Raw genomic sequence first — 13,489 nt, forward strand, 5'->3', positions numbered from 1 at the left:
TTTCTGTAGTTCCTTTAGGTGTAAGGTTAGATTGTTTATTTGAGATTTTTCTTGTTTCTTTTTTTTTTTTCCCCATCAGCTGGAAGTTCTTCTTTCTCTTTAAATTTTATTTATTTATTTATTTATTTATTTATTTATGGCTGTGTTGGGTCTTCGTTTCTGTGCGAGGGCTTTCTCTAGTTGCAGCAGGTGGGGGCCACTCTTCATTGCGGTGCGTGGGCCTCTCACTATCGCGGCCTCTCTTGTTGCGGAGCACAGGCTCCAGACGCGCAGGCTCAGTTAGTTGTGGCTCACGGGCCTAGTCGCTCCGCGGCATGTGGGATCTTCCCAGACCAGGGCTCGAACCTGTGTCCCCTGCATTGGCAGGCAGATTCTCAACCACTGTGCCACCAGGGAAGCCCTTTCTTGTTTCTTGAGGTAGGCTTGTATTGCTCTAAACTTCCCCTTAGAACTGCTTTTGCTGCATCCCATAGGTTTTGGATCATCGTGTTTTCGTTGTAATTTGTGTCTAGGTATTTTTTTATTTCCTCTTTGATTTCTTCAGTGATCTCTTGGTTATTTAGTAATGTATTGTTTAGCCTCCATGTGTTTGTGTTTTTTATGTTTTTTCCCCTGTAACTGATTTCTAATCTCGTAGCGTTGTGGTCAGAAAAGATGCTTGATATGATTTCAATTTTCTTAAATTTACCAAGGCTTGACTTATGACCCAAGATGTGATCTATCCTGGAGAATGTTCCGTGTGCACTTGAGAAGAAAGTGTAATCTGCTGTTTTGGGATGGAATGTCCTATGAATATCAATTAAATCTATCTGCTCTATTGTGTCATTTAAAAGCTTATGTTTCCTTATTAATTTTCTGTCTGGATGATCTGTCCATTGGTGTAAGTGAGGTGTTAAAGTCCCCCACTATTATTGTGTTACTGTCGATTTCCTCTTTTATAGCTGTTAGCAGTTGCCTTATGTATTGAGGTGCTACTGTGTTGGGTGCATATATATTTATAATTGTTACGTCTTCTTCTTGGATTGATCCCTTGGATCATTATGTAGTGTCCTTCCTTGTCTCTTGTAACATTCTTTATTTTAAAGTTTCTTTTATCTGATATGAGTATTGCTACTCCAGCTTTCTTCTGATTTCCATTTGCATGGAATATCTTTTTCCATCCCCTCGCTTTCAGTCTGTATGTGTCCCTAGGTCTGAAGTGGGTCTTTTGTAGACAGCATATATATGGGTCTTGTTTTTGCAGCCATTCAGCGAGCCTGTGTCTTTTGGTTGGAGCATTTAATCCATTCACATTTAAGGTAATTATCGATATGTATGTTCCTGTTACCATTTTCTTAATTGTTTTGGGTTTGTTTTTATAGGTCCTTTTCTTCTGTTGTGTTTCCTGCTTAGAGAAGTTCCTTTAGCATTTGCTGTAGAGCTGGTTTGATGGTGCTGAATTCTCGTAGGTTTTGCTTGTGTGTAAAGCTTTTGCTTTCTCCATCGAATCTGAATGAGATCCTTGCTGGGTGGAGTAATCTTGGTTGTAGGTTTTTCTCTTTCATCACTTTAAATGTGTCATGCCACTCCCTTCTGGCTTGTAGAGTTTCTGCTGAGAAATCAGCTGTTAACCTTATGGAAGTTCCCTTGTATGTTATTTGTCGTTTTTGCCTTGTTGGTTTCAGTAATTTTTCTTTGTCTTTAATTTTTATCAATTTGATTACTATGTATCTTGGCGTGTTTCTCTTTGGGTTTATCCTGCCTGAGACTCTCTGCACTTCCTAGACTTGGGTGGATATTTCCTTTCCTATGTTAGGGAAGTTTTCGACTATAATCTCTTCAAATATTTTCTCAGGTCCTTTCTCTCTCTCTTCTCCTTCTGGGACCCCCATAATGCGACTGTTATTGTGTTTAATGTTGTCCCAGAGGTCTCTTAGGCTGCCTTCATTTCTTCTCCTTCTTTTTTCTTTATTCTGTTCTGTGGCAGTGGATTCCACCATTCTGTCTTCCAGGTCACTTATCTGTTGTTCTGCCTCAGTTATTTTGCTATTGATTCCTTTTAGTGTATTTTTCATTTCAGTTATTGTATTGTTCATCTCTGTTTGTTTGTTCTTTAATTCTTCTAGGTCTTTGTTGAACATTTCTTCTATCTTCTCGATCTTTGCCTCCATTCTTTTTCCAAGGTCCGGGATCATGTTCACTATCATTATTCTGAATTCTTTCTCTGGAAGGTTTCCTATCTCCACTTCATTTAGTTGTTTTTCTGGGGTTTTATCTTGTTCCTTCATCTGGTACAAAGTCCTCTGCCTTTTCATTTTGTCTGTCTTTCTGTGAATGTGGTTTTCCTTCCACGGGCTGCAGAATTGTAGTTCTTCTTGCTTCTGCTCTATGTGGTGATTTTTAATGAATTAATATTTTTCTAAGTTTCCTAGTTTGATTTTCTAATACAGTAAGAATTGTTATCTATGCTCGTGGAAAGAAAAGCTCTTTGGGGTTGGTCCTCAATCATTTTTTGAAAGGGTGCTGAGACCAAAGAGCTTGAAAACTGCTGTTCTGTAGTAATTGGCTTCGTTGTCTGCTTTAGTCTTTGGTGTAAAGCACTGATTCTCAAACTTGAGCATGCATCAGTCACCTGGAAGACTTGTTAGATACAGATTTCTGGGCCCATTCCCTAGAGTTTCTGGTTTAATAGTTCTGAGCTGGGACCTGAAAGTTTGTATATCTGATAATTGCCCGTGTGATGATGATGTTGGCCTGGAAACTACATTTTGAGACTCACTGGTGTAAAGAAATATTTCTTATGAGGAAGAAAACCTACTTTTTGAACATCTACTGTGTGTCAGTAAATATTATTTTATGCTCATGACAACTCTGTAAGGAGGTAGGCCTTCTCCCCCTTTTTATTGTGCCTCAGGAAACTGAAACTTAGAGGAGTCACAGCTAGGAAAGTACATCATCACTTCAAGTCTGTTCACTTAAAGTCTGTTCTTAAGGCCTATGCTCTTTTTTTTTTTTTTTAATATTTATTTATTTGTTTATTTGGCTGCGCCGGGTCTTAGTTGCAGCACACGGGATCTTCATTGCACCATGTGGGATCTTCATTGCAGCATGCAGAATCTTTTAGTTGTGGCATGCAGGCTCTTTAGTTGCGGCATGCGAACTCTTTGTCACGGCATGTGGTATCTAGTTCCCTGACCAGGGAATGAGCCCAGACCCCCTGCATTGGGAGCATGGAGTCTTAGCCACTGGACCACCAGGGAAGTCCCAAGGCCTATGCTCTTTACATAGCCTCCTCCTTGATTTTTTTTTTTTTAAATCAGTAGTGGCTTTAATGAGATATAATTCTCATATCAAATAATTCACTCCTTTCCATGTAAAGCATACAACTTAGTAGTTTTTAGTCTATTCACAGAGTTGTGCAACCATTACCACATCAATTTTAGAACATTCTCATCACCTCCAGAAAGAAACCCTGTAGCCATTAGCAGTTACTTCATATTTCCCCCAATCCCTGTCTCCTGGACAACCCACTAATCTACTTTCTATTTCTATAGATTTGCCTATTTTGGACATTCATATTAATGGAATCATATAATATGTAGTCTTTTGTGACTGACTTCATTTAGCATAATGTTTTCAGGGTTCATCTGTGTTGTAGCATTTTATCAAAATTTTATGTTTTTCTTACTAAACATTCTGTTGTATGGAAGTACTACATTTTATTTATCCATCAGTTGATGGATATTTGGGTTGTTTCCACTTTTTGGTTATTTTAAATAATGCTGTTATTAACATTCATGTCCAAGTTCTTTTTTTTAATATTTATCTATTAATTTATTTATTTGGCCATGTCGGGTCTTAGTTGTGCATATGGTATCTTTCATTGCGGCGTGTGAGCTCTTCATCGTGGCACCTGGGCTCAGTAGTTGCAGCACGTGGGATCTCGAGCTCATGGGCTTGGTTGCCTCACCACATGTGGGGTCTTAGTTCCCTGACCAGGGATCGAACCCACGTCTCCTGCATTGGAAGGCAGATTCTTTACCACTGGACCATCAGGGAAGTCCCTCATGTCCAAGTTTTTATGTGAGTATAGTTTCTATTTCTCTTGAGTATGTAACTAAGAGTGAAACTGCTGGGTCATGTGGTGTGGTTTTCATATCTTTGTCATATGCTATGTTTAATCTTTTGATGATCTGCCAGACTTTTGTTTGTTTGTTTTTTAAAGTATTTTATAAATTTATATATTTTTATTTTTGGCTGAATTGGGTCTTTGTTGCTGCGTGCGGGCATTCTCTAGTTGTGGCTCGCGGGCTCAGTAGTTGTGGCGCATGGGCTTAGTTGCTCCACGGCATGTGGGATCTTCCCGGACCAGGGCTTGAACCTGTGTCCCCTGCATTGGCAGGCAGATTCTTAACCACTGCGCCACCAGGGAAGTCCCTGCCAGACTTTTTTCCAAAGCAGCCTACACCATTTTACATTGCCACCAGCAGTGTATGAGAATTCCAATTTTTTCACATCCTTGCCAACATTTGTTATCTTTTTTTTTTTTAATTTATTTATTTTTGGTTGTGTTGGGTCTTCGTTGCTGTGTGCGGGCTTTCTCTAGTTGCAGTGAGCGGGGGCTACTCTTTGTTGCGGTGTGCGGGTTTCTCATTGGGGTGACTTCTCTTGTTGCAGAGCATAGCTTGGATGGTAGTTGTGCGGGCTTCTGTCGTTGTGGCTCACAGGCTGTAGAGCGCAGGCTCAGCAGTTGTGGCACATGGGCTTAGTTGCTCCACGGCATGTGGGATCTTCCCGGACCAGAGCTCGAACCCGCGTCCTCTGCATTGGCAGGTGGATTGTTACCCACTGTGCCACCAGGGAAGTCCCTGTTATCTTTTATTATTAAAAAAAAAAAAAAATTCTTTTTAATTGTATTTTTTGGCCGTGCCCCACGGCCTGTGGGGTCTTGGTTCTCCGACCAGGGATGGAACCCATGCCCCTGCATTGGAAGCGCGGAGTCTTAACCACTGGACTTCCAGGGAAGTCCCTATTATCTTTTATTATAGTCGTCCTCCTGGGTTTAAATGGTATCTCATTTTGCTTTTGATTTGCATTTCCCTGACGGCTAACGATGTTGAGCAACTTTTCATGTGCTTACCGGCCATTTGATTATCTTCTTGGGAGAAGTGTCTGTTCAGATCCTCTCCCATTTTTTGTGTATAATGTGAGGATGAGGTCCAACTTCATTCTTTTTACATAGATAGCCAGTTGTACCAGCACCATCTTTGGTTATCTTTTGTGATGTATATAATCACTGATCTACCTTCTCATTTTATACCTTCCTCATTCTGACATGAGTTCAGAGTAATTTTTTTTTTAATTTATTTATGTAGGCCACACTGGGTCTTAGTTGCTGCACATGGGATCTTCGTTGTGGCATGTTTTTAGTTGCGGCATGCGGACTTTTAGTTGCGACACGTGGGCTTCTTAGTTGCGGCATGCAGACTCAGTTGCGACATGCATATGGGATCTAGTTCCCTAACCAGGGATTGAACCCAGGCCTCCCGTATTGGGAGCGTGGATTCTTACCCACTGGACCACCAGGGAAGTCCGAGTTCAGAATAATTTAGGTATGTGTGTCTGATGGAAAAATCTTTTCTTTTTTAAAATTACATACTATACATAGCATCTTTTCATGTTGTTTTGTATGCTGAAGTAACAGCAATAAGACATGAGCTGCATTATTATCAGAAATGCATGGTCCAGGATATAGTAACCTTAGATTAAATTATCAGGAATCTGTGGCTTCTCTATTAAAACAATGCTATCTTAAATAAGCACTCTAAAGAATCATTCAACAGTGCCCATATATATATATATATATTTTAATTAATTTATTTGTTTGTTTGTTTATTTATTTATTTATTTATGGCTGTGTTGGGTCTTCGTTTCTGTGCAAGGGCTTTCTCTAGTTGCGGCAAGCGGGGGCCACTCTTCATTGTGGTGCACTGGCCTCTCGCTATCGCAGCCTCTCTTGTTGCGGAGCACAGGTTCCAGATGCGCAGGCTCAGCAATTGTGGCTCACGGGCCTAGTGGGTCCACGGCATGTGGGATCTTCCCAGACCAGGGCTTGAACCCGTGTCCCCTGCATTGGCAGGCAGATTCTCAACCACTGCGCCACCAGGGAAGCCCCAGTGCCCATATTTTAGCAGCAAATTTGGAGATATCTCCAAAAGAGATTTCAAACATTTTGTCTCTACTGTGTTTGTTTACTATTTGTCTGTGGTGGGGGTAGTTCTGATTCTGAGTTGGGAGTTGAATGCCTTCTCACCTTTTAGAACAATGTCCCCACACTTTTATTACTAACCACATGGATAAACTATTTTTTGAACATACACCTAATAAGTATATATTTATAAATTATATACTTGTACTACTATGTCAGTATGCAAAAACAAAAGGGGTTACTTTTAAAAAGGAAGTCAAGAAATGAGCAAAAGTTTTGATATTTCCCACTTGATAGTCTTGCTTGCTCTCAGGTGGATATGTGTTGCTCTGAATGCAACACATTCAGAGTGTGATGCTGGAGAATTTTGCCTATGGTTTTGGAGATTGTGGCCTCCTCAGAAGCCTTGGGTATGGCGGCCCCTCCTCTTCACATTACCCAGGGTTCCCATCTGAGATCTCTTCTTCCCTTTGGGGCTGGATTCTCAATGTTGCCCTATTCACTCACTGGTGAATCTTGTCGCTGCAGGTACAGGTGCAGGTACAGCAGTCTCCGCAGCAGGTCTCGGCTCAGCAGCTCTCCCCGCAGCTCACCGTTCACCAGCCTGCTGAGCAGCCCATCCATGTCCAGGTGCAGATCCAAGGCCAAGCAGCACAGCCGACAGCCCCCTCCATCCAGACCCCATCTCTGCAGAGCCCCAGCCCTTCGCAGCTGCAGGCGGCCCAGATCCAGGTGCAGCACATGCAGGCGGCCCAGCAGATCCAGGCTGCAGAGATCCCAGAGGAGCACATCCCACATCAACAGATCCAGGCTCAGCTGGTGGCTGGCCAGTCTCTTGCTGGGGGTCAGCAGATCCAAATCCAGACTGTGGGTGCCCTTTCCCCACCACCGTCCCAGCAGGGCTCACCTCGGGAAGGGGAGCGGCGGGTTGGCACGGCCAGTGTCCTCCAGCCAGTGAAGAAGCGCAAAGTGGACATGCCCATCACTGTGTCCTACGCCATCTCAGGGCAGCCGGTGGCCACCGTGCTGGCCATTCCACAGGGCCAGCAGCAGAGTTACGTGTCTTTGAGGCCCGACTTACTAACAGTAGACAGTGCCCACCTGTACAGTGCCACTGGGACCATTACTAGCCCTACAGGAGAAACTTGGACCATACCTGTTTACTCTGCCCAGCCCCGGGGGGACCCTCAGCAGCAGAGCATTACTCACATTGCCATTCCCCAGGAAGCCTACAACGCAGTTCATGTCAGTGGCTCACCCACAGCCCTGGCAGCTGTAAAGCTGGAGGATGACAAGGAGAAGATGGTGGGCACCACGTCTGTAGTGAAAAACTCCCATGAAGAGGTAGTGCAGACCCTTGCAAACTCTCTCTTTCCAGCACAGTTCATGAATGGCAACATCCACATTCCAGTGGCTGTGCAGGCCGTGGCAGGCACATACCAGAATACAGCTCAGACTGTCCATATATGGGACCCTCAGCAGCAGCCACAACAACAAACCCCCCAGGAACAGACGCCACCGCCACCACAGCAGCAGCAGCAGCAGCAGCTCCAGGTTACTTGTTCAGTAAGTGAGACTTATCTGTAGGGCAGCCTGCTCCCTCAGGGCCCAGTGCAACACAGAACTTGCCTGGTAACCTCTGGCGCCTCTGGCTTGTTTACAGGAATGATGTTGGTCTTGCAGTAATACAGTATTTAGTATTTTAATTAGGGTTGGGGAGAGGGGGACAGGAATGGCAAGTGAAGCTATGGAACAGGCAGGAGTTCTAGCCTGGTACCTGGAGGTAAATGAAATGACCAGTAACTGCTTTGGGGGTAGATGCCTGGAGTGCTTTTTTGTGATCTCTTTAGGAGTGGTAAACTTCTAGGTAGAGACTAATGGGTCACCCCAAGTGTTATCTCTGTCCCAGAAGCTGCTTTCTGCATCACAGATGAACAGATCTAGTGGAACCCCTGTAGTTTAGCACACAGGCTCTAAACTTATCACAGTTGAGAGGGTGTTAAATTGTTCCTCCTTTAGTTGTCATCTAAAGGTGGACTACACTGGACACAGTATAGGTGAATTATGAGATCTAAAATACCTTCCGGTGGGCCTGTTAAAAGTGATCATCTTTGGGGAATTCCCTGGTGATCCAGTGGTTAGGACTCCACACTGCCACTGCAGGGGGCACGGATTCGATCCCTGGTCGGGGAATTAAGATTCCCTCAAGGCATGTAACGTGGCCCAAAAAAAACAACAACAGTGATCATCTTGGGAGTCTTGAATAAGCCCCCTATGCAGTGGGACTTTCCAACCGTGTTTTTATGTTCCTTAAAAAATAGTTAAGATAAGCCATGGTTAATTGAGTTTTCTGTCATGGCAGCTATGTTGAGCTAAGGTTTTTTTTGTTGTTTTTTTTTTAAATTATTTTATTTTTGGCTGCGTTGGGTCTTCGTTGCTGCACGCGGGCTTTCTCTAGTTGTGGCGAGCAGGGGCTACTCTTCACTGCGGTGCGTATGCCTCTCATTGTGGTGGCTTCTCCTGTTGCGGAGCACAGGCTCTAGGCGCGCAGGCCTCAGCAGTTGTGGCACGTGGGCTCAGCAGCTGTGGCTCGCAGGCCCAGCAGTTGTGGCTCGCGGGCTCTAGAGCGCAGACTCAGTAGTTGTGGTACACGGGCTCAGCCGCTCCGTGGCATGTGGCATCCTCCCGGACGAGGGCTCGGACCCATGTCCCCTACTTTGGCAGGCGGACTCCCAGGCACTGTGCCACGAGGGAAGCCCTGAGCTAAATTTTTTAACTTTTTATTTTGAAATGATTTTAGATTTATAGAAACGTTGCAAAAATAGAACTGTTGAAAATTTTTTTTTAAGTTAATTAATTAAATTTTTTTTATATTTATTTTTGGCTGTGTTGGGTCTTCGTTTCTGTGCGAGGGCTTTCTCTAGCTGTGGCAAGTGGGGGCCACTCTTCATTGCGGTGCGCGGGCCTCTCACTATCGCGGCCTCTAGTTGCGGAACACAGGCTCCAGACGCGCAGGCTCAGTAGTTGTGGCTCATGGCCTAGTTGCTCTGCGGCATGTGGGATCCTCCCAGACCAGGGCTCGAACCCGTGTCCCCTGCATTGGCAGGCAGATTCTCAACCACTGCGCCACCAGGGAAGCCCAAAATGTTTTTTTTTAAAGAGGCACTTTTTAAAAATTTATTTTTGGCTGCGTTGGGTCTTCATCGCTGCGCACAGGCTTTCTCTAGTTGGAGTGAGCGGGGGCTACTCATTGTGGTGGCTTCTCTTGTTGCGAAGCACTGGCTCTAGGCACACGGGCTTCAGTAGTTGTGGCACGTGGGCTCAGGAGTTGTGGCTCGTGGGCTCTAGAACACAGGCTCAGTAGTTGTGGCGCACAGGCTTAGTTGCTCTGCGGCATGTGGGAATCTTCCCGGACCAGGGATCAAACCCATGTCCCCTGCATTGGCAGGTGGATTTTCAACCACTGTGCCACCAGGAAAGCCCAGAACTGTTGAAATTTTAACTTTAAAATTGCTTGGCTCTTTTATCTTTTCTAACTGTTAATCTTCTTAAGGCTATCACAGATCCACCTTTTAAGACTGTTAGTAAAGTTTCTGGTCCCTTGTCTGGCAGACATTTAGAGTGGATGTAGGGCCTCTGGTCTCATGGGACTGGTGAAGGTAGTGTGCCTCAGCCCAGGAGCTCTGGGAATGCATGTGAGGGAGCTGGCACAAACAAAGCACTGTTAGACCAGGGACCACACTCAGAAACTCAAGATGTAAATGATTGGGTAAGCAAAAGCTGACCGAGTGGTTTCATAGAGGCAACAGTATGTTAATCTTACGTGACTTTGTTAAGGACCTATTAAATATCCAGTTGTCAGGCCTAGAAGTAGAACAAGACAGTGTCATTGCTTCGGGTAGCTTATAGTCTAGTGGAAGTGAGAACATATGATTTGTTTCTGTAAAGTATTTATAAAGCAGCATAATCAAGTGTGACAACGTGTGCTACACACACAAAGTCAAGCTGGGAATTCAGAAATCAATCTAGGTTAAACGTCAGCAGAGGCATCTTTGTGGAAAAAATGGCATTTGATCTCTAGTTTATAGCTTAGATTGACAGAAGGATGGAGCAGGATGAATAAGAGCCAAGGGTGGACACAAGTGATACGGCCTAGGTTAACATGAGAGGAGGAGAACCATGGGAGAGGAGTTAGTACAGGGGGCAAAGGGGCTATCTTCCCAAAGTGAAGAGTTGACATGATCTGTGGTAGGAAAATTTTCCAGAATCCTAAGAGTCATGGTAATAAGAAGAATCAATTACTGGTGTGTAGAATTGATTGCATGTAGGAGAGACCAGACAGGAGACTTGTAATGGTGCTCTGTGCTGAGCTTTTGCTCACAGGGATGGAGCGCATCAGGCCTCTCCTCTGCTCTCCTGGGCCTGATGTTCCAATTTGCAATTCAGGACTCTTGTTGCTCATGGGGCTCTGCTTGTAATTTGCACATCTGGGCCCTTCAGCAGGAAAATCTTTTCTAGAGTTCATTTTAGTAAGTTCATTTTAGCGTTCTTCATGTTCTTCAGAGGCTTTGTCTCCTTTGGCAAAGTCTTATAGCGACGTATGTCAAGGGTTATTACCAGAAAAAGAAAAATTGGGAAGAATACCCATCATGCAGGAAAGATGAGTTTGTCCATTTACACCACAAATATCCCTCTGCCCTCCTTATCAGGCTCTGTTCTAGGTGCTGGGAAACAGAGGTGAATAAGACAGTCTGCCCTTGGAGCCCTCGTAGCCCATGGGAAGATAATTGTGCTGTGATGTGAGTTGAACCCTAAGGAGAGCTGATGTGTTCCTTCACCTGGCATACCCTTTTTGAAAGCTCTTTTATATCCTGTGTTTAAAACCAGATTTGTGGCTAAACCTCCCTCCCTTGACCTCACACCCACCTCCATCTGTTCCCCTATTTCTCCACTTTACTTTATTCCCAGAGTTCTCAAAAGGATTATCTGCACAGGCTGACTCTACTTGCTAACCAGTTTTCCCTTCAACTCATGACTGGGTCTGCTCTTGTCAAGGTCATCAGTGACCTACCTCCCTGTGGCCAGATCCAACAGACGTGTCTGTTTTTATCTCAATTATAGCAACACACAGCACAACAGACCATGCCTGTCTTCTTGAAACTCTCCTTTGGACTTCCATGTTATTATGCACTCCTGGTCTTCCTCCTACCCCACTGGTTATTTTTCCTTCTCAGGAGACTTTGCTGAAGCCTCCTTCTCTTCTGTCTGAGCCATACATGTTGTTTCTCAAAGCTCTGTACTAACCCTCTCTTCTCCCCAAGGGATTCCTCTCCATTGTCATGATTTTCAGAATCCTCTAGATGTCTGCTGCAGAAGGTGATAATCACTGACACTATCTGCCAGGCACTGTCCTTAGTGTTGCATATATTAACTCATTTAATTCTCACACCAACCTTAAGAGGTGTGTACTACTATCTCCATTTTACAAATGAAGAAACTGAGGCACAGAGAGATTAAACAACAAGGCCAAAGCCACCTTTTAGTAAGTAGCAGAGTTGGCATTCAACCTTGGACAGGCTGGATCTAGAGCCCATGTCTTAACCCATGTACTGCATTGACACACAGATCTTTATCCCTAGACTGTACCTTTCCCCTTAGGACCTTTCCCATACACTCAGCAGCCTACTTATTGATTGATTGATTGATTGATTGATTGATTGCTGTGTTGGGTCTTCGTTTCTGTGCCAGGGCTTTCTCTGGTTGTGGTGAGCGGGGGCCACTCTTCATCGCGGTACGCGGGCCTCTCACTATCGCGGCCTCTCTTATTGCGGAGCACAGGCTCCAGACGCGCAGGCTCAGCAGCCGTGGCTCACGGGCCCAGTTGCTCCGCGGCATGTGGGATCTTCCCAGACCAGGGCTCGAACCCGTGTCCCCTGCATTGGCAGGCAGACTCTCAACCACTGCGCCACCAGGGAAGCCCCAGCCTACTTATTTATTTACTTGCATTTGTTAAAGATATCTCAGCGCTTCATTAGCATCCCCTCTACTACTATCAAAAACTATCCCGTCTCAAAAAGTGATACCATCATCCACCCATTTGTTTAAGCCAGAAACCCAGGAGTCATCCTTGAGATCCTTGAGTCTGCTTTATCTTACTCCTCACAGTCAATTCATCAACAAGCCACATTGATTCTACCACCAAACTTCTCAGAATCTCTTAAATCATTTCACTGCCACCATCCTGGTCTTGGCCACCAGCACCTACTTCCACTTTTGCTCTTTAATCCATTTTCTACAGCTCAAGAATAATTTCCTTAAAATGTAAGATTATGTCACTTCCCAACTTAAAACTCTTTTCAGGTCTCCATCACAAATAGGAAAAACTCTACACCAAGTGTGGAAGGCCTTACTTGCATCAGTAGTTTTCAACCTGGATGAGACTTCTACTTCCCCTACCCACTGATAGACATTTGAACATGTGTAGAAGAATTTTGGTTGTCAGGATGATTAGGAGTGTTACATGTAGTGGGTGGAGGCACACAGTGAAGGGACCCTGGCTAATAAGACAGAGAAGCACTGCCCCACATCCTCTGGCCCCCACCTGCTTACCCAGTCAGACTCCTAGATTTCTAGCTTGGGTAGATGGTGTTGCCATTGAACAAGGTAAGAGAGGGAACTCTGAGGAGAATACTTCTGGATGGGCAAAGTGATGAATTCTCTCCATAGATGTTAATGTGAGGTGGCTTTCAGATGTTCAGCTGGAGATGTACAGTACCCACTGGGTATATTAAGGGACCGTCTAGCATAGAGTCACAGAGTTAGCAATCATTTCTACAAACATGGAGATCTAAACTGGGAAGGTGGTTGAGACTCACCAAGGAGAATGGTAGTTGAACTGAGAAGTGTGTCTAGAGGGGAGCTCCAGGGTTGACAGACATTTAAGGGCCTAGCACTGGTATTTCTTTTATCTCCTTGTTTGATCATGTATCTTATATCAAAGCTAGTAAGGTAGTTTTTATTTTTATTTATTGATAAGCAAATTTGTGTCATGAATAAATTATTTTGCCTTCAATTTGAATGATTAGGCATTCTTCAGCCCTTTAGTAGGCCCTGGCATGGAAAACTGCTCAAGGGAATTTGTTCACAATGTAGATAGATGTGTGAGACCCAAGAACCTGTGCTTTGTATCTGTGTTGGTGTCTATCCTGCCTGATGGGGATTGTGATTGAAGGTCATGGACAGTCTCTGCCCCTTTGGCTGCATGGTTTGGCTGTCAGACCATTGAGGATGGGACTACTCTTC

At 44.5% G+C, this 13,489-nt stretch overlaps 1 protein-coding gene across 2 annotated transcripts in view; it reads left to right on the forward strand.

Moving 5' to 3' along the window:
• The window catches only part of QRICH1 (glutamine rich 1), a 56,368-nt gene that overhangs the window by 30,645 nt on the left and 12,234 nt on the right, over positions 1-13,489 (forward strand). For both annotated transcript variants that reach the window (XM_007168762.3, XM_007168763.3), the window contains exon 3: positions 6,716-7,753. In XM_007168762.3, the coding sequence (XP_007168824.1) occupies positions 6,716-7,753 (1,038 nt within the window). The remainder of the gene's footprint in view (positions 1-6,715; positions 7,754-13,489) is intronic.

Source organism: Balaenoptera acutorostrata, chromosome 10 (assembly GCF_949987535.1).
Source record: "Balaenoptera acutorostrata chromosome 10, mBalAcu1.1, whole genome shotgun sequence".
In the NCBI taxonomy this organism is placed as follows: Eukaryota; Metazoa; Chordata; class Mammalia; order Artiodactyla; family Balaenopteridae; genus Balaenoptera; species Balaenoptera acutorostrata.